We start from the raw sequence: 25286 nt of genomic DNA on the forward strand, positions 1-25286 counted from the left end.
TCCTTTTCTGGTTGAAATGTTGATCTTACCACTTTGTCTTTCACCATTTACCTTTTTATAGCTTTCGTCAACATGTCTAACGAAGTAAACAAGCTCATGACACTTTGAAACAAAATCCACTTTAGAGCTATTTAGGCTTTAATGTGGATTTAGTCGACTAAGAATCAAAAATTTTCAACCAGTCAGAAATAGGAAATCAGGACCTTCTGTGTAAAATTTGATCCTTTCAAAATTCTACAGACGGAAAACCAGATGTGCAACCCATCTGTGAATTGTCTGCACCCAGTCAGTCCAGTTCACACTTTGCAGGGATGTTGAAGTTTATCCCTGCAGTTATTGTGTGGATGTGTCCACACAGGACAGAAAACACAGGGACACACTGGTAAGATGATTGTCCACACACACAGGCGCGCACGCCCCCGCACGCACACTGCAGCTCAAACTATAATGGACATTTAGCTTCAAACATATTTCTTTTGATTCTTTACTTAAACCAGAACACCCTATAATCTGAGCATGGATGAAATGTGAAACAACTTTCTGCAAGGACCCATACAACTTCAGACCATTTTTGTTTTGGATAAACTCTTTAGAAGTTGAATATTTTTCTTTCAAAGAAGCCTTTACAATGACTAGAAAAAGCGGGAAATAGCGTTTGATTTTATTTCAAACTTTCTGAAGTAATACGGAAATAAAATAAAACAACTTCAGAGGTTACATTGTTAGCTTTTTTAGTTTTTCACTTTTCCTTTGAAAACTTTCTATACATATTTACAGTATATTTTTAAGCTAATCTGCTGACTAGTATGATGACAAAAAAAAAACACATTCCGATTTTTACTTTAAAATATTTATGTAAGATTATGTAAATGCATTAAAAATGCTTTATGAAGGCATCATAATTGGTTAAAATTACTTGTTTCTATTTCTTTCAAAATAATGCTTTTTTCAAGTGTAATTTGTGTATATTTTTGTGCAAAGTGTAAAATAAACATATATATTGTTTTCAACACACACACACACACACCCACACGCACACACACACACACCCCCACACACACACACGCACACACACACCCCCACGCCCGCACACACACCCACCCACCCACCCGCACACAGCCTTACACACACAAGTAGAAACACATAAAAAAAAGAACAAATTTTGAAACAGCTGTGTCTAGACCATTGCAGTAACATCTACAAATTCAACTTCAAGCATCTCTGTCTGTATCTCTATAATATAATATGATATAATAAATCACGTAAAAAATACTCCAGTCTTTTCCTTACTAACTAACTAACTAACTAACTAACTAACTAACTAACTAACTAACTAACTAACTAACTAACTAACTAACTAACTAACTAACTAACTAACTAACTAACTAACTAACTAACTGGTTTTTATAGGCATACATTCCTTGCTGACTCCCATTTGTTTGCAGTTCTTTTGTCTCCTTCTGAACTGGGCTTTATATTGTGGCCTGGAGGAGAGTAAGCACCTGAAAATCTAAGTGCACTCTTCAGTGTGGAGAGGAGAGCATCAGCAAGCCAGAGGGTTGAGGTACCCTGGGATCTCTGGGCTGTTGTTGAGTCTAAAAAGTTTGCAGGTATTGTAGTTCACTGTTAGCTGGGAGCTGGAGGTCCAAACAGAACCATTCTGTCTGTCATATTGAGCTTTTTTCAATGCGACCCATAAAATGAGATTAAAACACAATAGCTAAATTGAATTTCCTTGTAGAGTGACTAAACACCTGGCATTCTACACTCAGATATCCAGGAGGAGCTCTGAGGGGGCTCAGTACGTAAATAATAGATTTTCTTTGCAGCTTTTCTGGGCAGACTGATAGCTTGCAGAGTAGTCAGTCATCGCTGGAGTGGTTACATGTGTCACCGGAGCTTGGAACGCCGGGAGGAGCTGGAAAGCCTCTCAGGAGGGAAGGACGTCGGGAACACCCTGCTTAGCCTGTTGCCACCAAGACCAAACCTCGGATGAGGGGAGGAAAATGGATGGACGGATGAATGGATGGACAGATGGAACTCCTGGTTGAGTTGACATGGGATGTCCCACAAGGAACAATGGGAAACATAAATATACATGTAAGCTTGCATGGCAGTCAGGCTGATAGTTGTGGAGATATAGGATTCTGCACTGACTAAAAGAATTACAACAATATGCTGGCCTAGCTTACAACTCCTACAACTAAAAGGGCAAAACAGTCTCTTCATCCAATTAGCTTTTGCAATTAACTACCATTCCTGGATCAAGTTCAGTCAGAGGCCACAGCGGCTGAGTCTTACCTCCAATAGGTGCAGCAAAACAGCAGCCAACACCCACAGCACAGGCAGCCGACAGCATCTCCGTGTTCCTCAGCTCATTCTGATTAAAGAAAGATATGCACATATACAAAAACAAACAGAGCAACGCATTCAAGACATTCAAACCTGCAGATCCAAGTCAGTGCATGCGTGCATGCAAATGCCACAAAACAGTAAAATTTAACTCAAGAAACACAAAACACTCAAAAGTATCAAGTGTCAAACTTCTGAAATCTGCTCATTTTGAGTTGTTTCTAGAAGTGTAGGTGTACAGGAGGTCCATTGAAAACACAGAATTGAGTTTTAAAAATGGCATTATGAAATGTTTGGACCAAAGTAAAGGCGACACATATTGATGACGCCTCTCTGAGACTGATCACTGGACAGAATCACACACAGCAAAAACGAATGGGAAGACATCAATTTGCCCCAGTTTCTGAAACGGACAACATGGACCATCGATGTTGACGGAATCGGAAACGGAGAAACTGTTTGACTTGTGTGTTCATACCTTGCTTCCCTCAAAGGGCTCTTCCTTCAGCAGTACGAACAAAACAAAGGTGCAGATGTGACTTTCTTATTCACTAAATCAAACAAGGAGTGAATGTACGTCAGCAGGCTTATTGTTCATTCAACATTTCCCTGACTGATGTGGAATACTGTAGCTGAAACAATCTGAATCTTTTATAACTGCGTTGTCTGTTTTTTTTTTTTCTTTTTCCCCTTTGGGCATCTCAGCTGTGTATCTTCCTCCATACTGTCAAGGCTGTGTGCAGCGAGGAGAATCCCAGCCAAGGATCCAGTGCAGAAAAAAGACTGAGGTCCCGGTTGAGCTTTCATGTGCATGGAGGTGAGAGTGTGTCCTGGGGAATGGCAGAAGGTCGAAGAAGTATCATATAGAAGTATCAATAGTTTCTGTTTCTTTTCTTCTGTCATAAACAAAACATTTATTTTTTTGTTAAAAAGAAATATGACCTGCAGGTTTGTTTTTCTTTATCTGCTGAGAAAAATCTGAATTATCCTGTTTTTCTATGCTAACTGAAGGGCTCTGCGTCTGTGACATGAAATCCCAAATTTAAAGTTTTATTGATCAAATAAATCAGTTTCCTGGATATTGGTCATTTCTCTTCCTTTGCTGTTTTATAATTTTCAGTTTGGATCGCTTCATACCTAAAATAATGCCATCTGCTGTGGGACTTTCCATATCAACCACGCATCAATTCAAATTTGACTTCGGGATGCTTTTTACCTGATCTAATAACCATTAATTTAACGTAATTTTCTGCAAAAACATGTAAATAGTCTCCAGTTACCTCTTGAAATGGCATGCTTTTGTAAATTGAATCAAGCTTTCTATGGTTCAACTGAAAAAAATAAATCACATCTGAAAGGAGAAAAATAATTTTCAAAAATTACAAAGTCAAGAATAACATGTTTGTTTGACTTCATCCACCTTCACAAAAAAATCTGTTTCCACCTGAAGAAAGGTAACCCCACAGCATGATGCTTCCGTCAACATATATTTTTATTCAATTAATTATATGAAGCTTGTATCTGAGGTGAAGTGTTCCTTTTAAAAACAGCTTTTAAGCAAGTGTCAATCCAAATTAAAACACATTTCTTTTCATTAAGTTTTAACTCTACCTAAGCAGGACATCTGGATGTTTGTTTTGCTGCATTTATTGGCTAATTTGATAGTTTTTATTGTTTAATTGTTGAACTTTTACTATGTAAAACCCTGGTCAGCTATGCTACTATGCTATATAAATAACTTGACTTGACTAAAATTTCTGTTCATCTAGTTCCACTTAAAAAAAAAAGTGCAAAAAAACTGACCAATTTACATCTGTTTTAAAGGGATTAAGTACATTGGGTGACAATACGTGTGGCACCTGTAATGTTGTGAAATAACATTTCTTGATGCATAACAGAACACTTGTTAAACATTACCCACAGAATTGATAATCCAGAGAGCATCTCCAACTGTGCTATCTTTATTTTCCTCACTAAGAAAGTGAATAAAGTTTTAGTTTTTTTTTTTTAAATTTACAATGTAAAATGTCTGTAGTGCTCACCATGTAAATCCCTCCGAAAACTGCCGCCATGAATTTGCTTAGGAGAGCAGCACATAGACTGGCCACGTGAACGAAGGGTCCCTGTGAGGGAGGGTGAAGACAAATGTCACCAAACAAGATACTAATGAAAGCAATGCAACTGTGAGAGCGGAATGATGCATTTACCTCCTGCGGGAAAATCATTAAAAGCCCTTTAGACAAACAAACCCTACTCAGAATGACATGCTGCTATGTGGAGTGACGAAGAAAAGGGTCCTCTACCTCTTTCCCCAGAGGCATTCCGCTTCCCAGAGCGCAGGTCAGACCGATGACTTTAGCCACAAAGGTCTTAAAAGTCAGATACTCCTTGAGAACAACTCCTCTTAGTATTGTTTTCATCTCAGGAATGCCTGAACCTGAGGTGGGAAGAGAGAAAGAGAAAGAGAGAAAGAAATGCCAGGTGGGATGATGGAGTGCAGAGAAAATATGAGTTGAAAGAAAGCAATTACAGAGAGGAGGGATAAGATGAAGAAATGAAGAGCACGGGAATGGGAGGGAGGGGAGCTGATTGATATTCATACAGTTTTGTGTATGCACATCTCATCAGCGGTACATTTTATGACTGTCCTGCCTGTAGTGACTCGCAGGACATGTCCTTGGAGCCCTCACTGTGCACTTCAGAGCCAATCACATTAGTCAAACACATAAAAAAACAACTGTGAATTAGAGAGATGAATACATGTTTGGGCATAAATGGTATCTGTCTTACCAACAGCCTGAGGCGCTAGTATCTGAGTGAATCCTGCAGAGAAAGTGATGAGCACCACTGGGTAGGAGACCCAGGCAATGTACTGCAGAAGCATGTTGCTGTCCAGACCACCATGCATCCATTTCTGTGCTGCACAGACACACAAAAGTCACTTCATCTTATGAAACAGCAGAAAACTAGGCAACAGGCATCTCTGTTTCTCAGTTTTACTTTTTTCTCTATCTCTATTAACTGCATGACTTTGATGTTTTCTTCACAAAACACACACACACACGCCCACGCCTGCACGCACACGCCTACACACCCCCACACACACAAGGAAGGAAAAGCCAGATTAGGCTGAAACTAAATAAAAACAGAAAGTCATTAAAGGTCTAGAAAAAATTTATGTTAATCTAATGTGCATGTTATTAAGAGTTTAAAGTTAAGAATAAAATTGTTTACCTTTTTATGGAGTGAGCCTTAAAAAGTTCAGTTTTATGATAATTTTACTGTTCCTCACTGCACTACCATTTCTTTTTTGAAAGAAGTCTTGACACATACATTACTGGAGACCCAAAGGTGTGAGACATGTGGCTATGTAAGACGAGTTTTAACAAAAATGAAAAAGCTTGTAAATAAGTAAACAGCAAATCTGAAGTAAATACGTTTTAAAAATGTCTGAAAAATGTCACAAACAATCTCAATAGTAACAAGTCAACAAGCAGCAAAACTGATTTTGGAACGGACACAGTTGTGAACAGGAAACTGACCAGTGTCACCATGACTGATTTTATTATGAGGACTGACATCTCCAGATTGAATGCTTAATACATAATGACAGCGTCCAGGAGAACAGCGCATCATTCAGACATCAAACTCATCTCCTCTTCTGGCTCTATGTCTCTTTCCTACCTTCTTGGCAAAAGGCGATGGCGTAGTCCATGACCCAGCTGACCAGAGCCATGAGCAGCCCCAGCAAAATGAGGAAGATCCAGTCCTCTCCCACCCGTGAGATCAGGAACTTCTGACAGCGAGATGCACACACTGATGACACCAAACAAGAAAGAGAGAGGGAATGTAAAAATAAATCACTGCCCAAATTACTTCAGCAGAGTTTGCTATTGGGATAAGATTCAGAAAACAGGGAGTCCCTGGTATGTAAATGAAATGGGCGAACACAGAGCTGCTCTTTTACACAGGTAAAAAAGTACTGGACAAGCCATCATTTTTCTCATTTTAATTATTTCTAATAATTCTACTCACACGGCATTTGCAGCAAATGTTGATAACAACCAAATTAATCTACACATTAAAACAAATAAAGAGAAATAGTCAATAAGTAGTGAACTATTGAAAAAAGGGTGTACAAAAAGGAATAGAAACACAAAAAATCTGCTAAAATCTGTCAGTATTTAGAAAGCTTTATTGCCACTGTCTGTTCATCAGTGTCACCTGTTTTAATAATATCTGCTCATTTTTAAAGTTTGTCACTTTTAAACTAATTGTAGGTGTGAATTGTTTTTGACAACTGGTGTGAATTTAAAGTGAATAGAAGTGCTTAAACTCAGAAAAATGTTGGCATATTTGGTACCTTTTTATACCCGCTGTTTATAGGTGTTGTAAAAAAAAAAGAAAAAGAAAAACAGAGGAAACAAACCAAGCTAATAAATTCCCAAAAGGCTGTGAAATCCTAACACTTTTCTTTTCTTTTTTTTCTCTTTCTTACAGTTTCATGTTGTGAAATCCTGGATACTCACTATCCGGTTTTCTGTGAATAAGCTGGTGTGCTTAGAGGCTGAAAGTGTGAATATGGATTTAGTCTCTTTTATTAACTACTGTACACATTAACAAAAATTATTTGCTAAAATTAAGGCATCAACAGGACCAAAACCTCCATGAAACAAAACTGTCCAACATGATCTTTAAATATGTTTACAGTTCTCAAATAAAGTGAAGAAACTAAATTCAGATTTGAAATTTGTGTAAAATATTTTATACTATAATTCACATTCTGTGAAAAAAAATAACCCAGTAAAATTTAAGACCAACTCTCTTAGATCAGCTTATTATTCAGCTAAAAATAAAGATCACGAGACAAAGCGCTTAATGAACGATAGAGCATCATTTAATCTATTTCAAAATGTGGCAATAAAAGCTAGGTCATAGTTATAAACTTTACTACAATACAATCTATAAATCTGAGCTAGGTCAACTAAAAGAAGCATCACTGGTCTCATTTTCTCACTCTGGTCTGTTAAACAGCCAAAGCCTGGAATTCACTTCAGTATCCAGAGCATTCATCGATGTTGTCATCCCTAGAGGAGATAAAAATGTGCCACTAACTCACAGAAAGATCCATATTTCCTAAAACCGCTTCAGTCGAGTTACCTTGAACTTTTCTCTTTAGCTAATATGCCCTGTTTTACTTTTGCTAAGTAGAAAGCTGACGACATAAAACACAGAAGAAGGTATGAACAACACACGTGTGGATCAGAATAACACAGATAAAGTAGCTATCAAACAGATGCATTAAATATGCATCAAGTTGTCAATGTGAGTTCTATAACTTCCTCAGAAATGATTTTATTACACATAAAATCTATAAATATTATACGCCAGTATATGCCAATTTAATGTTGCTAAATTAATATTTCATTGTCAAAATGTGTTTTTTAGGAGAGGAAGGGGAAAGAAATTGTGACAATCTGATAGAAACAAAGTCCTCCTCACAGATCCACTTTTAAAATGGTTCTTTGTCAAAATGGTGGTTGAATAAATTGTATAACCCTGAATGTTTAGAGGTTTGTGCTGCACAATGTCATGCAATTTTCAGTTCAGTTCAGTACGATTCAGTTCAACTTAATTTTATAACCTCAGTACACACCACGAGTCTTCTCAAGGAACTTTATTGTATAAAACAGGCTAATTGGACTAAATTAGTGTGTATTTACATGTTTGCCTTTGAAGACAGTGATAAAAAATTACCTTAAAATCATTCTCTCATTACGCTAGAATTTAGCAAATAGAAAAAATGCTGGTAATCCAAACTGACCTAAAACAGTAAAAGTTTATTCTGATTTCCCATCAGACAATGTGAGAAAAAAAAGCATACATGTCTTTTTATATAGTGTTTGTAAACTTCTGGTTTCAAGTGTATCTAAATCATCCAATGAGAGTCTCTGCAAAAGTTAATGTTGATGTTCATGACGCTCTGCATCTGACCTTGGCCCATTCACAGCCTGCTAACAACTATGAGCAAACAGTCGGTCTCAAGATAGTTTCTATCTAATTTTGAATCTGTTGCAAGAATTTAAAAAGTTTGTCCTCAGACACTCTTAACAAGGCTGGAACTATTTTAAAAAGAGCAATGAAAAACATATCTAGTTGTAGAAAAAATGTGGAACACCATGCATCCTTTTTCTTCCACTCCACAGTTGTGCACCAGTTTGTGATCAAATGAATGAAATCCCCCCATTGTTTGGAAATGTACCTAAGAGAATTTGTAACAAATGCTCACCTCACCAGCAAATCTCTTTAAAATGTTCAGAAAACAAAAAGTGTCTGAAGGACATTAAAAAAAAAGAAGCAAACATTTCAGCCCCCTTTTGGTGTATGCAGCAGTCAGAACACAATGGAGGTTGCTAAATCTCTGAGGGAAAATAACACAACTGTGTGTTTGACATGCCAAGTTGCCCAGCAGTCAGGCCACCTGCTGAATGGACAGCTGCCAGCAGAGAATGCACAAGCAAGCAGAGTAAACATGCAAACACTCTTAATCAGCTAGACCAGCAGACATGGACAAACCAAACACTAACCTAATGGGTAAAAAGATAAAGGATTATCGTCATAGTCTGCTGTCATGTTTTCAGAGTTAAACATTAATTTCATTTTGGGAAAGCTGCAAAACTGTTTTTTTTCTCTCTCATATGGTTCTTGGCACAACACTGTAAATGGAAACCATCAAGCAAAACTATAAATCACCTTACACCACCTTAAACATACATGATCTGTCCTCAACCGAATGTATAAAAGAGGATTGAAATTGTTTTTTAAAAAAACAAACAAAAGAAAATGGCAAGAATTTCCCCACTTAATTTAAAAAATAAAATAAAAATCCTCCCTCCAGTCCTCATAAAAATAGTTGTTCACATAAACACAGCGTCTGGCACCTGCAAAGCCTCATGCTTCCGTGTTCATGTTGGCTCGCTCTCATATCCGCAGACTCATGGCATTCGCAGATGTCTTCTACCCCTAATAAAGATAGTCCGCATAACCAGAAAAAAACGTTAATCTTCCCCTGCCCTGCACTGCATGAACAGACACCAACATTGGAATAATAAAGAATTAAACTTATTTTGAATTCTTACAGCGTAAGAGGCACTGAATGTACTGTGAAACATAATACACCTGTACACAAAGTACAAAAACTTGAGTTTTGAGTCACATCAACCATAAATAACTCAAAAAAATTCCCTTTGTGAGTCAAAATAAATTCAACGAGGTGCGTGGTTTTAGCTCTCTGACAGGCCTGTAGCTGTGTGTGTAGGCCGCCTCGTTCAGAAGCCGCAGCCACTGATCTGAAAAGAGGCTCTTACACTTGAAGTCCATCACCCACAGAGATGCCGCTCCCACACAGATGCATGAGAGGAGAACACTGAAACGCCCACTTCCTCTAAACCAGAAGGAAGCCTCTCCGTGTGCATTACCTAAGAAGACAGTGGCTGGGCAGTCTCTCCGAAGATGGATCTAAAAATACAAACACCACTTGATCTATGGGCGCACACTGCAGACAGAGAGCGCACACAAATCAGCGGCTGCTGATCCGGGAATGGAGGTTTCAAGAGGTCGGCTTCACAGAGAACAAGAGAGGTTGGGCTGATGTAGTGTAGTTTGCACCCCTGGTGCAATCAATCACACTTTAATCAGACCACTAAAGTCACAGGGGATGGAAGCATAAATTGATCCTGGAGATTAGTGGACTTGGTTTAGTCATAAACACCTTTTTCCTACTTAGACAAGTTTTACTGAATCTCGCAAAGTTCAAACAGAAAACAATTAAACTCTAACTAATTTCCCTTGAGTTCAGGGACAGAAGGGGAAGACATGGACGTATTTCCTAAAACTGCAGTTCCCCACATCCCTTACGACGTCAAACATGAAACATGCACATTTCCCATGAGTACATCATGGGAATCTCTAATATATTAAAACTAAAAGCTTTGTGTTATTTAAACACCACAAGGTTAACAATATTTCTATTGCCACTTTCAAGCTTTACCATAAACTGTCAAATTTCAGCCTTTTTTGGTTTAACAGGGAAAAACGTTAAAAACGTCAAAACTGAGTTAAGCAAAGGTTGTATAGTTTTAGATAAACAAACATTAACAATAAGTTTTAACAACAATATCACCAGTCCGGTTAGTAGGTTGATCTTAAAAGCAACTTGTATTTATTTTTAAATCAATGAAATGTCAAAGCAACATAGTAATTTGTAAAGATTGGAAAGTGCTACAGAAAGCATCTTTTCACGTTGCTTTCTATGTGTGTATGTGAAACTAGATCCAAAGATTTTTCCAAACAGACGAAAATACTGCAGATAAAGTCTGTGCACTTTTTATTTTAGTATGCAGTGGCTGTAACCCGGTAAGTCCCCAAGGACTTTGATATTTGAGATTCCTCTCTCATATAGAATATTTTTCTATAGTCAAGGAACTGTGGCGGTGCTGTACTGCATAAAATAGGAAGCATCCTTTGTAGTTCACAATCAATTATGTCTACGTTTAGCAAGATACACTGTAGGCAAAATTAATCCACAAACTGTCGATTTTAAACTGTCTTATTTTATGTTCATAAAACATCAATAGATTCACAGTGAATCCTTCTAAGTAAGCTACCTGCAAAATAATGCATTTATTCAGACGGTATACTGAAGCTTAAGGTGGTCAACATATGTAGCCTAAAATAATGCAAATAAGGAGAGTTACTACTCCTACCTATGAACTAAAGTCTATAAGGGGTTTCTTTGGGGAGAAAAAACAACAACAATATCTTTGTTACAGGCCCTCCTGTTGTCTCCTGCCACTCCGTTACTGTTGAATCCATCAGTCTGAAGTGGAGCTCTCTCTGGCAGTGCCACTCCCTTATCTGCCTTCAGCTGGGAACACGAGACAAAAAAATAATCTGACAGTTCAGATCAGAGTTCAACTCACAAAAGCAAAAACACATACAGTAAAGCAAGTATCTCCCCACACAAACAGGGCCTGACAAATACACTGTGGGCCACTGGCAGCCAGCAGAGGGTGCACACATTGAGGCAGCCCTTGTTAGCTGCAGGTTGTTGCTCAGATCAGTCACTTTTAATCTTGCTCACATCCACCCCTGCTCCCAGGTGTCAGGTAGCTGCGCCGCTGTAACTTCAAGGAGCCAGTGTTTTCACGCTGCTTGCATGTCTACTGGAGCTCTGCAATCTGCCATAAAAGGCTGTTTCACACACACTGCACAGCCAGCGCTGTGCTGGACTGACCTTCAGGAGGGTTTTCCCTGTGTCAGGTCTGAGGCTTGTTGAATGACCATCACTTACCCTGGCACTTTGCACAGGGATCTTTCTCGTACTCCAGCAGGTCTGCGGTGCGGCTTCGAACGCTGGTGTTCCTCCTCAGGCCACTGCCGTCCCGCACACCTCCATCTCGCAGCCGGGCCGCCTCCTCCTTGGCATACACCCCCAGCTCCTGGGTGTAGCGCCCATACATCTGTATTTACGTAATGCAGAGAAAAATGAACACCTTAGTGCAGGTAATAGAGGTGGGAGGCAAATATGACTCAGCAGGGTTTGTATTTAAAAACTGACACCTCACAGCGGGACAGCAGGCTTACATAAACACTGAGAAACTTAAGCCCAAACTGAGACTAAATAATAGAGAGGGTGAGGAAAGTTATACAATTGAAAAGTTGTTGAATTCATATTTAGACTGCATTGTTCAACAGCAAGCTTAAAAAAAGTGACAGTCAGGATTTTCTTTCAATATACGCAAGTACATTGGAAACACTAGCTATCCTGAATCAAAATATGGTGAAAACTATATCAGGTTTCTTGTCTTTCTGCAGACAGTGAAGAAAAAGCAGTGATGGGTGATTAAAAAATGGCAGTGTCTGCAATTCTCTATACAAACTTAAAGATTCACTCTATAACCAGGATTGTTTTTTTGAATATTCAGTGTTCCTGTGTTTTACTAGATTAACATTGAGTTTTAGAAGCACTGTTTCAAGGAACTGCATCACATCTGTGTTGCATAAAGTAGAACAGCATCTGGAAACTGTGAGCAGCTATTCCACCCCAGAACGACTGGATCATTGAATTAAAATAGAAAAAAACCCCATAATTTTATATATGTATATTAATAATTATAAAAACACCTACAACAACAACAACAAAAATTCTATAGAATTTGTATTCAATACAAGTCAAAACAATATATAAATACATAGGTTTCATATTTCATTTATTATTTAGCATTTATGTATTACATAAAATGATATGAATTCATTTTATATGTCAGCTTTATCCTTTAAAATCAGTGGCCAGACACAACAATCTTATAGACACAAAGTATTGTGATGTTGACCAGTTAAGCTGCTGTTCAGATTAATGTCAGGGCTGTATGTTGAGGCAAAGTGTCTTTAAATAATTCTTAATGGACTGTAGCTTAGGAAATATGAAATATATTAATAAAAGTTTAATACTTATATATGACTTGATGCATGATGAATTTAAATTTTATTTGATAACTTTTACAACAAATGATCTCTGTATTCAATAACTTAATGACATATTTAAATAATTTATAAATCAATGTTTTATACGTTCATTCACATTTTCTTTATTTGCTCACATATATACATTTTATTTAAACTTTTTTAAAAAAATTTATTGCATTGCAGGATTTCTAGCCCATCTTAACACAGAAGCAAATTCCCTCAACGCAAAGTCTAATTGGCACATTCATCTCAAAAGATAATCCACAGAGTTTTCGCTCCTCAGTCATGAAACGAGTTCCCAGACAACAAGCTCTACCTGTCACATCCTCGCTCATTAACTCTACAGGCCTGTCACACATTAACTCCCGATGAGAGGCGGAGCTCCGAGCAAGACGGCGCCAGGATCAGCTGTGTACAAAAGCTGTGACGGAACAGTGTGTCCTACATCTCCAGTTTTGTTTAATGTACACCATGATGGAGCTGTTCAAGTGTCTGCTTGGGGTTGTTTTGGTTTGTGGCGTTTCTGCTCAGCAGTACTGGATGCAGTCACCACTGCCACAGAAACACCTGCTCTTGCCTACTTTCCAGAAGCCTCAGCAGCAGTCAAACGTGCCCCCACCTGCTGTTCCATTTCATAAATGTGTCCTGGAAGAGGCTGAGAAGATCCAGTGTGGGAATCCAGGGATCACTGTTGATCAGTGTCAAGACATTAACTGCTGTTTTGATGGGCACCTGTGCTACTATGGGAAAGCGGGTATGTATATGTCAACAACTTCACTTTTTTTTTCTCCTATCTTAATTTTTGTGATATAAACACCCATGTATTGCACTTTTTCTTGCCCAGTAACTGTACAGTGTACCAGGGATGGCCAGTTTGTGGTGGTTGTGGCCAGAGAAGCCACTCGGCCACCCCTGGATGTCAACTCGGTCAGTTTGCTTGAGCCAAATGAAGCTTTCTGTGGACCAGTTGATGGCACCTCTGCCTTTGCCATCTTTCAGTTTCCTGTGACTGCATGTGGAACAACACTTAAGGTAGTTTTTGTGGTCCCCAATTTAAAACCTGCCATTAATCCCTTGTAAACAGTCTAACTGAATATCAAAGCATGGACTGGTATTTGCTGTTTAGTTGTGGAGTACTGTTGCCAACTACAGAGAGGTTTAAATAGACTGGATGGTATGACTCAAGCTTTAATGTATTGCAATTTACAGCAGAATGATGAAGGTTATGTTGTATATGAGAACCATATGGTGTCTTCGTATGAGGTGGGAATTGGACCCAAAGGCTCAATCACCAGGGACAGCCATTTTGAGTAAGTACTTTTCTTCAATTACACCCCCAAAGCATGAGGTCAGCTGGTAGTAATGTGTATGCAAGTCAATTATTGGTTATTGCTGCTTGCATGAACTTTGCCAAGGACTTGTCCTAAACTGAAAATTGTTTTAGACTTGCACTAGTTGCATGACATGTTTACTAGCACATTTAAATGTGGTCTACAGTAAATTTTAGGATAAAATTGACATGTGAAGCCTCTAACTATATTCTGAGAGCATGTCAATTTGTTGGCCTTTTGAATTGTCTTGTAAGATGCAAACACTTTAACAGAACATGAAGGCTCGTCTTCCTGCAGATTGCTGTTCCAGTGTCTGTACTCAGGCACAACTGTGGAGGCTCTTGTCATGGAAGTGAACCCTGTTCCTCCGCCACTGTCTGTTGCTGCTGCAGGACCCCTGAGAGTGGAGCTCAGACTGGGCAATGGCCAGTGTATTTCCAAAGGATGTCTTAATGGTATGTGGCATTAAATTCACCACACAAAGTTTGGCAAGGTAAACCTAATCAAACTGATATGATTGCAGATGTGGCGGCATATAGTTCCTTCTACAGATCTTCTGACTACCCGATCTCTAAAGTTCTGAGAGAACCAGTTTATGTTGAGGTCCGTCTCTTGGGGAGATCTGACCCAAACATTGTCCTGAACCTGGAACACTGCTGGGCCACTTCAACCCCAAACCCTCAAAGTGTACCACAGTGGGACCTTCTAGTGGATGGGTATGAAAGTGTTCACGACAGCAATTGGCCTCATGCTAATTGTACTTACAAAGTATGCTTTGCTTGTATGCAGCTGTCCCGTACCATGATGACAGGTATCACACCACAGTGATTCCTCTGGATGGCTCTTCTGGCCTCAAGTATCCAACTCACTACAAACGTTTCATCAGCCGGATGTTCACCTTTGTGAATTCTGATGCCTACACTCCTCAGAAAGATACGGTACCTATGTCTGCTTTCATGGCTAAATGGCATTACCATACCCACTTGTCAAAGGTTGACTATGTGCTCCCTACTTCCAGGTGTTTATTCACTGTGCAACAGCTGTATGCTATCCAAGCAGTGAAAACTCCTGCGAACAGCAATGCCACCGGCAAAGTGAGTATCCTCTGAACTTTAGCTGCTGGGTGATGTTGTAGAAGTGTGATGGGAACCTAGTTCAATTTACAGGTTCTGCACATAATGGAGGTCTTAAAACTAAAACCTTGTAACTTACAAACCAGAAGTAATTAATTTTTGGGATGACTTAAATGCCCTTTGAGTTGGGATGCTAACTTGGCCACATTGCAGCTCAGAGGAAAGGCTGATTTGCTTTAAAGAAGGACTTCTTTTATGGGGAAAAATTGGCTTTGTGGCCTCTTTTAAAAATATATATAAATAAAATTGTAACTTGAACGCCAGTCTTATAAATACAGTTGCTGATATGGCAGCTGCAACAGTCATTGTCTAAAAGTCAAATGCTGCAGAAATCTCAGCGTTTGCTCTTGCAGGAAGAGCCACAGTGGAGAAGGTCCCCTCCAGCCAGAGGCTCCTGGTGTCAAGTGGTAAAGTGATCCTGTTTGAAAAGTCCACATCTCATCAGAAGCAATGATCCATTCAGTGCCATATGAACTGTTTTAATAAAGCTGGCTGAAAGTCATTGATTGCTTTTGCATTTTTAATTCCTGAATTGTTCTTTGACTCAAAGTGGGCTGCTATGGTAATGTACACATTTGCTCACTAGCACTGGGATGACTCCCTATAAATCCAGAAAGCCCCCATCGAGTCTGCCAAAAGCAAAAATTCATTATACAAACTTGCATTAGTTGCTACCTGTTGTCAATGTCACACAAACCCACAAGGTTTCTAAGGTAGAACTTCAAATGCCAAGTGAGGAAACTTTCTAACCTGCCAAGGAACTCAGTAGGCAGCTTAATCTAGGGACTCCACTGAATTTAACATGTACCCACAGGAGTAAGGGGAGGATCTGGCTCCTCTGACTCTTGTTGTAACCTTCTGTTTTTACTGCTGTGCTCCACCTCCCTTTGTTTTCCCTGCCTCATTGAGATGGGCATCACGACTCCACCAGCCTAACTCTCCCTGCTTCCATGAACAGAGGTGCAGGAGGGGAAAGCAGAGCAGCAAAGGATATCAGGATACTGATTGCCTTCCTCTTGCAACTCCTGTCCTGCTGGAAGGTATTGAGGTAACGACGCCTTGTCTCAAGTTCACAATCTCTGGAGCCTACCACAAGATGTGAATAACAGATTCTGAGTGAACAAGCATATGGAGTAAAATTGCGAAGCTTTTATGGTTAAATTATTGGACAAGTCAAAAGACTTTGGTTATAGATTAGGGCTTTATCTTAAAGTCAGATCTATGCATTTTTCTATATTATTCATATGAAAATCATTAATCCTTTACCAAAGCTAAAATTAATCACTCCAGGGCAGAGATGTAGTGCTGTCACAGGGTTTTAAGACATTTCCACTTGCTTGTGTTCACATGTTACAGTTGAAATCAGACTTTTATACACATGGTACGCTAAACAATTTCTGCCTCACTGCCTGATATTAAATGTTTCTATTTAATGTCTGAGATCAAAATTATACCATATATTTTAGTCACATCAAAAGAAGTTGGTGCTTTTGAGGTTGCTCTGTTTTTGAAGAACTTTGGAAAGCCAAGATGATGTCATGGCTTTGTGCAGGTTAACATCTGAGCTAAACTGCCTTAAATGTAATTTAAGGCAGAACCTATGTGTTAATAAATGAACTAAGTCCTCCACAACCAAACATGTGCATTTCCAAACTTTGGTTCATCTTCAGTTTCTGGATGCCTCAAGGTTCCATGTTAATCTGTTCAAACACAGATTTAATGTCAGACAGGCAGAGAGGTAAAGGCCAGAATATTTAAACCACTAGTTTCAACTTTAAAATCCAATGTTATGATTCCTATGGTTATTGAGTTTACATAAAGCTCAAATGAAAATCTGAACACAGTTTAAGGGGATAAAAATTTCCTTTTGTAATGTGAACAGTGAGAATAATTGCCATGAATGCTTTAAGCTGCTATGTTCACGCACTAAGTTGCCTTTGGCTAAAATATTGAATGTGTTCACATTTTATTAGCAAAAATGCCAAAGAAACAGAGTTTGACAGGGAATAAATACGCTAAAGCAGTTATTCACAAAAAGATAGTTTTTAAACTATCTTTTTAATGTTTCTGCCTTCACATTTAGAAGGCAGAAACATCAAGTAAAACATTTATGGTGCTTCAAGCTTTCCGGAAACTGTTAGGGACCCCAAAATAATTCAAACTGTTTTTTTTTTGTTTTGTTTTTTTAAGAGGGCATAAACTGCTAAAATGGGAAGAAAGTGTTTGTGATTGGATGGACAATATGAACGATGTTACAACCAGGATTACTTATTGACAGATTTCTAGAATAAAGAAGTCATGTAAACAAAACCCTTCTGATGACTTGAAGTAGACTAAAGGATCTTGAAAATCAAGATGTAAAAATAAGAGATGAGAAACAATGCCTATCTGGTTGCTTTCTTATTCACAGTGACCTATTATCAGTGACTGTAGCATTTGAAAAAGTAACTTTAATCGGATTACTGATTACTCCTTGAAAAAGTAATTTAGTTAGATTACTAATTACTTGATTCGGAATGTAACTAAGTTGCAGAAAATAACTTTTTTAATACGTTCAGCAGCTGCCAACAACGCTCCACCACCTGTGAAAATCATATTGATCTTTGCCAAAACTTAATTGCAAGTTATTTTATAATGGTAATATCAACAATGTGTCTCCACTTATAAGGTTGAACTGAAGGGTAGATTGTTTAAAGGTTACAACAGTACAAAAGAAACTTTAGTAATTTGTGGTGTTTTTGTGTTCCCCTATTGTCTGGAAAACTCTAGGATTTTAGTACCCCCCTCCACCTGAGTGAAGTTGGCCCCCCCACCTTCTTCAAATCAGACAAAATTGGTGTATTTTTTGTGTGTCATCATGCACTCAAAGTTGCCCTTCTGGTGCATGAAATGTTATTTTTGGTGTTATCCATGTTGAAAGACCTTTATCAACCAACATAACTCCATTTCGTCTCATTTGAAGAAGGTCGGGGGGCTGGCTGACCTCTGATGAACCCTAGAACTTTTTTCTTAATATCTTTAAAATGATAGCTGCACAAATGAAAATCTTTGCTGCACAAACCTAGGTACACCCATTTCGTCTGATTTGAAGAAGGTGGGGGGGCTGGTTGACCTTTGATGACCTCTAAAAACATTTCTTTATATCTTTAAAATGATAGCAGCACAAACGAAAATTTTTGCTGCACAAACCAGCACAAATGTAGCACAAACGTTTGACACCAATTTTGTCTGATTTAATAAAAGTGGGGGGGGCTGGTTGACCTTTTCCTTAATATCTTCAAAACCGAAGCAGCACAAACGAAAATCTTTGCTGCACAAACCAGCACAAACGTAGCACAAACGTTTGACACCAATTTTGTCTGATTTGAAGAAGGTGGGGGGGCCAACTTCACTCAGGTCCCCCCTCCAGCGTCCAGGTTGTGCGTTACGGCCCTGTGTTTGGTGTCAGCGCAAGTAGTGGGACGGATCATCCCGGAAATGATGGACAGGGCGAGAATGTAGTAAACGACCTGGATGTCGTTTACGACATCTGGGGGTTTATGTCTGCTTATTTCCAAGCCCAAAATGCGCAACCAGCGACTCATGGACCTTACGATATTTTCATTGGTTGATGCCCATTCTACGTGGTCACGTGCCTGGCCGTCTCACAAACACACTTAGCTTCCCGTTAGCTAAGTACAGCATAATGGCAGAACTGATACAACTTCTACACCTTGAAGCCTGTCTGCTACACAGTCTTACGTTAGCTAAACAGATCAATATGCAATGTGTCTGTATCTGACATACACTAAAGATTTTATTTGAGCAGAAAAGGCTTTGGACTAAACTGTTACTTGTGTTAGCCACGTTAGCACCAAGTACAGCTAGTCAATCAACCATCGCTGTGTTCAGGGAAGCGCTGATTAATAATCGAGAAATAAATATCAAGCCTGGAAACTTGATATCGTAACGGACTGAATGTTATGTTTTTAACCTAATCTTTGCTCGTCTTGCGGGGCGCAGGCAAACTACAAAGAGAGAGAGAGAGTAAAAAGGTAAGAGCGGTTTTGAGTTGATCACCTGTTCGGGTTATTTTACCTTTGTTTACCTTTGCTGTGACGCATTACAGCCGCTGTAGTTTCTAAACGGTGGACTAATTACCTCGTTCGTTTGTGAGTTTACGTCATTCACAACAAACATCAAATAGAACAAATATATTTCATAAAATTTTAGCAAACAAATGGCTTCTACCGTGGTAATTATGTGAAATTAAAGTAATTATATCCCAACTTCAGAAGATTTGCCTTTACCTTTACAGAGCTCTTTGGTTCCTCCTATCAGTCTGTAGCTTCTCATATTGACGTCATCAAACCAAATTTCAGATCTACCATAACTGACCGACACCTGCTGGCCTCAGGTTTGCAACCAGCTTGTGACTGAGAAACCAGTAACCTCCTCCCAGATGATGACATGAACTTGTTAGTTCCTCTGTCCATTGTAGTAGCTGATATATTGTGACATTTTTTTGTGCACTGTATGGCTGAATGATTCATTGGTTAAATGGTTTAACAAGTAAACAGAACTGCTTTAAAGAAAACCTGATGATTTTCTGAAAGTGTGTGAAAGAGCAGCTAAAGCCCAAGAAAGACTTTAAGAACAGTTGATCAAGACAGCTTTAAAAGATTGCATGAAAATTGTGCTGTTTAAGGAAAGAATGTATTCTTTGAAATTTTGACTCTGGTAATTGTTACCCAGGGTTTTAATCTGAAATCTGAATCAAGACACATTATGGAGAGCCAGTAATATATCTGCAATGAGTTACAGTATCCTAGTTTCCGGGCACTTGCCTTGATAAAATACACTAAAGGTTTTCTTAACAAAGAAACAGTCATGCTCCCCGTGAGTGTTTTGTTGAGCGTGGAGCCAAAACAACAACTTTCCAGTTTTACTTCCTCAGTCTCAGTCATCAATCATCCAACACAGAATCCAGAGCCAATATTCTATTAGCTCTCTTATAATGGAGAGCCAAGTCAGCCTCTAAAGGTCAGCCTGTGTGCCCTTTAGTCGTTCTGAAAGTCATACTTCATACATCTAAAATAACCAGATGAGAGAGTGGCTGTTTTTGGTTTATCAAAGAATCAACAGTTGCCTTTGGCTCGGGAGGAACACCAGTCTTCTGCCAGCTGAAAGGTTAGCTGCTCACTTCTCGCCTCCTCACTTATGTCAAAGTGTCTTCAGACACTGAGCGGCTACAGAGCTGCATAGCTCTCTCTGCAGGAGAGGCATCAACAAAAGCAGGGTTAAATGAGAGTTGATATTGGATTCACATTTAGAAGGCAGAAACGTCAATCTAAATGAATTATAATAGGCCACACGCTCTGCTTGAATGTGTGTAATTGGTCCCTGGAATGATGCCCTAGGTACCAATTAAACACAGGTTACAGTGATGGGTATGTTTACAACGGCATGCTTTGACACGGGATACATTTTTCAGTCTCACTGTACAAAAGTCACACAAATTGTGTGAATGAAGCAGAAGAAATATAATGATTTACAGATTGCTATAGGAAGAATCCACTTTTAGATCTTCATACTCTCATGGGTCTTGTATCACACAGCAGTCAGATAGGAGACAAACAGTTCATATCACAGGATCAAAGAGTTGGGGCTCACACCGGACAGGTTGCCAGTCAATCACAGAGTCACTTAAGAGACAGAACAAACAACTGTGCACATGCACAATTGCTCCCAAGGGAAATCTAAAGAGACCATTTAACCTAACAGTCATGTTGTCAGTCTGTGGTAGAAGCTGCAGAGAGAACCCAGAGATGTACAGGGAGAACATGCAAACTCCAGGTGGAAAGACGATTCAAACTTCTTTTTGCAAAGCAACAACAATAACATCTGATACACCACACAGCTCTGACTCAAAACACAGAAACCAAACGCGTTTTACAGTTTCACTTGATTCTTGTACTGCGTTTACTTTTACTGTTCTCACTGCATACTGTACAAGTCCAATATATTTCTTGATTGTTTTCAGCAATATTGAATTAATCATCAAAACATCAAACCCACCAATTTAGGACACAATCTCCAATATTTTGGATTAGCTCTTGTTTTCCTGTTATACTTTCATCATCTACAGCAGAAAGTTGTTTGCCATGTCCTGCTGATGTCATAGGCGACCTTGAAAAAGTTATCGACTTAATATCTCTTTGTAGCTTTTCCGCCCTTCGTCTGCTGTTCAAAGCAGTGTAAATCAACCAAAGGGTCGGGTTTTCATCAAAGAGTGTGGATCTAAAAACCTGTTGCTGAACAGTCAGGTCTCTTTTCATCTTTGGTCTGTAGCACGTTGCATCATGTCTTTGCCAAAAGTCATTTTGGATACTGACTTCTCTGAACAAAAGTCAATATTTCAATTGTGTGATGAACCAGTCTAGAAAATAGACTCGGGTTATTTAGTATTCTCAAGGATATTTCCTTGTTCATGTTAATATATCAACTATTGTTACCAGTACAGGTTTGCACCTTTGGCTAAATTCTCCAAAATAAATTTCAGATTGTTTAATGATGCCTTACAATGTAAATTGGAAACAACACAAATACTTTTGTACTTTTTAAACTTCTTTTGAGAATTTTTCAAACCTTCAAATTTTTCTCACATAAGCATTCCAAAAATATTTAATATTTGGGTGTTTAGAAAATTAAGAACTTATGTCTATACATTTTCACATTTTGTCACATACCACATGCCTCAATGCATTTTATTGAGATTTCACTGTAAAGATCAGCTCACACACGTCCTCCGTTCAGTTCATTGTTCAACCTCAAGATCGTCGGTAGTGCTGAAGCTCTTCTAATAGCGGAGAAACAACCGTTACAAGATAATTGATCATTTCTTGAGTTCCCAGCAGGCTCTGCTGTGGGGGAGGAGACCTGGAGGGAGGGCTGTAGTGCAGCAGAGAGGAAGAGGGAGGGACCTGTAAGGTGTGCTTGTTTTCAGGCTAAGTTTCTTTTGGGTGACCTTTAAATGAAGTTTTCTTAGTACATTGATTTTATTCTTGCTAATCTGCCAGATTAATAAATTGCATAACTAATAGTTGACATCTGAACATTTTCTCCCATCTGAGCTGTGGGTCTCTGTAGCTCTTCTGATGTTACCATGTGGCTCTTGGCTTCTTCTCTAATTAATATTTTTCTCACCTGATCGGTCTGTCTGATGGATGGCCATGTATCAGGTTAAATTGCAGGTGTGCTACCTGTTTTCAGATCAGATCATTGACTAAGTAATGTCCATTAAGCTCCATTAGCTTTATTTAGCCATATCAGAGTAGAAGGGACTGAATACAATTACATTTCACACTTTACGGTATTTAAAAAGCACTTTGAAATGTCTTGCTGCTGAAATGTGCTATATAAATAAAATTTGATTGATTGATTGATTGATAAAAACATTAATATTTTTTCTTCTATTTCAAATGCAAGTTTTCTTTTGCTTTGGTCTATCACAAAAGAGTTTGAGGTGACAACATGTAAAAGAAATTATCCTTTTTCCAAGCAAAGTGATAAGAAATAAAATGAAGTTGACTAGAAAAAAACATGATACTGTTGTAAAAGGCTAAAGGTCTGGGCTCTCCTTGGTTACCTGCCTTGTCTGCCACAACTGGTGCTTTTTGCTGGTAAAACTAAAGCAATTTACCTGTTTCCAGACCAAACCCTTTACCAATTTGTTTTGACAGTTTCTTTGTTCCTTACAGTGTGTCTTTGTGCCTGTGTTCTCACTCTTTAAGCCAATAAATAAATGTTTCCATAAATTAGTACTTGTTGTGTTGTCAGGCAAACTGACAGCTGTAGCTGCAGGAGTTGGTCATACGGGAGGTTGACTGTTTTCAGATAACAGCTCATTTAACCCACAGACAGAGTCCCACCTGCTGGGGCCGTGCTGCAGATGGCCTGTGACTTCTTTCACACAGGCCCATGTAAGACACAAGCCCTGTACTTCTAGGGGAAGTTTGCTGATGCTTGCTTCTGTGTCTGTATTGTAGCATGTAGATCACTGAAATATAGTTTGCTCAAGAGCCAAAAGAAAAGAAAATCCACATGAAAATAAAATCCTTTTGCTTTTTCCAAGGTTTAGTCACCAATCAATGCATGATACATCTGCAAATCACTACATAGCTTGTGATCTGCAGACACTGATAGATGTGGGTCGTTTCATTTAGGAGATAGTCTGACAGTTTTGCGGAGTGTTTTTCATGACTGTGAAAATGGCCCCTCTACTGTGGTTATTTATGGATTGTATTTGGCTGCCTTTTGGTCAATGGTGCTGCACACTTAATTTAATTTAACAAAGTCAACTACTTAAGTTATGTGAAAAACAGAAATGATCATATTTAAACCAATATCCATAAAAAGAAACATTCTCTTGACAGTTTTCTACGAGATACCATATAGAAATTTCAATTGTAAATTTGTCATTTTTACTGTATTTTCTCCATGATAGCAATAATGTTTCAAACATTATCGCTGGCTTTTAGAGGTCTTAAGGCATGTTTAGCAAAATGTTTTGGTTCACTTATATTTAATCCATTGTATTTGTTTCTGTAAGCCCTTTGCGATCATGAGAGTAAAAGGGCATGTCAGTAGGAATGCAACTAGATTTCATTTTGTTCAATTAGTGTTGCTTTACTTGCTTTATTTCTCAAATGTAAAGTCTGTACATTCAAACAGAGTAGTGTCAGTTTTAAATGCACTTTCATTTGTATAAACAAAGGAGGATTTAGATGGACTTTGCTCAGGTGAAAAGGTGTTTCAGAGTCTCGTCTTGTCCAACAAAGAATACAATTCCACATTTCAGACAAATCAAATGGGCCACAGAGGCCCTAAATGGATTTAAACCTCAAACTTGTATGTTTTTATTACTTTTAATGGGCCTGTGTGTAATATCTGGAAAAACCTCTTCATGAGCAGGAAATATCTTCACATTATTATTTGATTTATCTTTCCTGGACAAATTTCCAAAAAGCCTCTCAGTGCAGCAGCACTGTTCTGGATGGCCTGCTGGGTTTTAACAGGAAGACTGTACTGCATGTCCACCAAGCTCCAAGAAAGCAATACCCGCCCCACACTCCAGTGCCACATCTCACAATGTGTCACATTTGCTAAGTCAGACAATCTGCTTTCTGAGACTATGGATTTGTAATATTTTTGGACTAATTAGTGTGTTCAACTGGTTGCTTTAATCTCCTTGCCATTTGCTCTGTTGGCTTTTTACAATGTTATCTTTTATTTTGAGGTTTCCAGTATTCAGTGTCATATATTGCTCTCTTTGTTTCAAAAAATCTATTTCCATTCCAAACAAATAAAGTGAAGAACACACTGTTTGAACTCTGCCTGAGTTGACATTTTAAAAAACTAATACACTCCTTTTGTCGCATTACAATAACATAGTTCAGTATGTTTTATTGGGAATAGTTTCTGCTAAACCTACACAAATATACAGTCATGGCCAAAAGTATTGAGAATGACACAAATATTATATTTTCACATGATCTGCTGCCCTCTGGTTTTCATGTGTGTATGTCAGATGTCATCACATACAGAAATACAATTGCAATCATATTATGAGTAAGAAAAGCTTTTAATGACAGTTAGAATGAGTTAATGCAGCAAGTCAATATTTGCAGTGTTGACCCCTCTTCTTCAGGACCTCTGCAATTCTCCCTGGCATGCTCTCAAGCAATTTCTGGACCAAATCCTGACTGATAGCAGTCCATTCTTGCACAATCAATGCTTGCATTTTGTCAGAATTCCTAGGTTTTCGTTTGTCCACCCGTCTCTTGATGATTGACCACAAGTTTTCAATGGGATTAAGATCAGGGGAGTTTCCAGGCCATGGACCGAAAATCTCTATGTTTTGTTCCCTGAGCCAGTTAGATATCACCTTTGCTTTATGGCAAGG

The 25286-nt window shown here is 38.6% G+C and overlaps 2 protein-coding genes across 2 annotated transcripts in view; one reads left to right on the forward strand and one right to left on the reverse strand.

Annotated features, from left to right (window-relative positions):
- Nucleotides 1-25286, reverse strand: part of LOC116721429 (chloride channel protein 2-like) — a 52374-nt gene that overhangs the window by 18432 nt on the left and 8656 nt on the right. Inside the window, 7 exon segments of the mRNA XM_032565142.1 lie at nt 2302-2380; nt 2831-2854; nt 4395-4475; nt 4656-4789; nt 5143-5271; nt 6037-6168; nt 11705-11873. Coding sequence (XP_032421033.1) covers nt 2302-2380; nt 2831-2854; nt 4395-4475; nt 4656-4789; nt 5143-5271; nt 6037-6168; nt 11705-11873 — 748 coding nt within the window.
- LOC116721430 (zona pellucida sperm-binding protein 4-like) lies at nt 13131-15845 on the forward strand. The gene is made up of 8 exons (XM_032565143.1): nt 13131-13633; nt 13724-13911; nt 14089-14189; nt 14508-14665; nt 14734-14934; nt 15000-15148; nt 15229-15304; nt 15697-15845. Exons 1-8 carry the CDS (start codon nt 13342-13344, stop codon nt 15795-15797), a joined length of 1266 nt encoding a protein of 421 aa, XP_032421034.1. The 5' UTR covers nt 13131-13341; the 3' UTR covers nt 15798-15845.

The sequence above is a fragment of the Xiphophorus hellerii genome, chromosome 6 (genome assembly GCF_003331165.1).
Source record: "Xiphophorus hellerii strain 12219 chromosome 6, Xiphophorus_hellerii-4.1, whole genome shotgun sequence".
Classification (NCBI taxonomy): domain Eukaryota; kingdom Metazoa; phylum Chordata; class Actinopteri; order Cyprinodontiformes; family Poeciliidae; genus Xiphophorus; species Xiphophorus hellerii.

Coding starts and splice junctions, on each gene's coding strand:
- LOC116721430 (XM_032565143.1), top strand. CDS start 13,342: ATGTACACCATGATGGAGCTGTTCAAGTGTCTGCTTGGGGTTGTTTTG. Junction 13,912..14,088: donor CATGTGGAACAACACTTAAG/GTAGTTTTTGTG, acceptor TGCAATTTACAG/CAGAATGATGAAGGTTATGT. Junction 14,190..14,507: donor ACCAGGGACAGCCATTTTGA/GTAAGTACTTTT, acceptor GTCTTCCTGCAG/ATTGCTGTTCCAGTGTCTGT.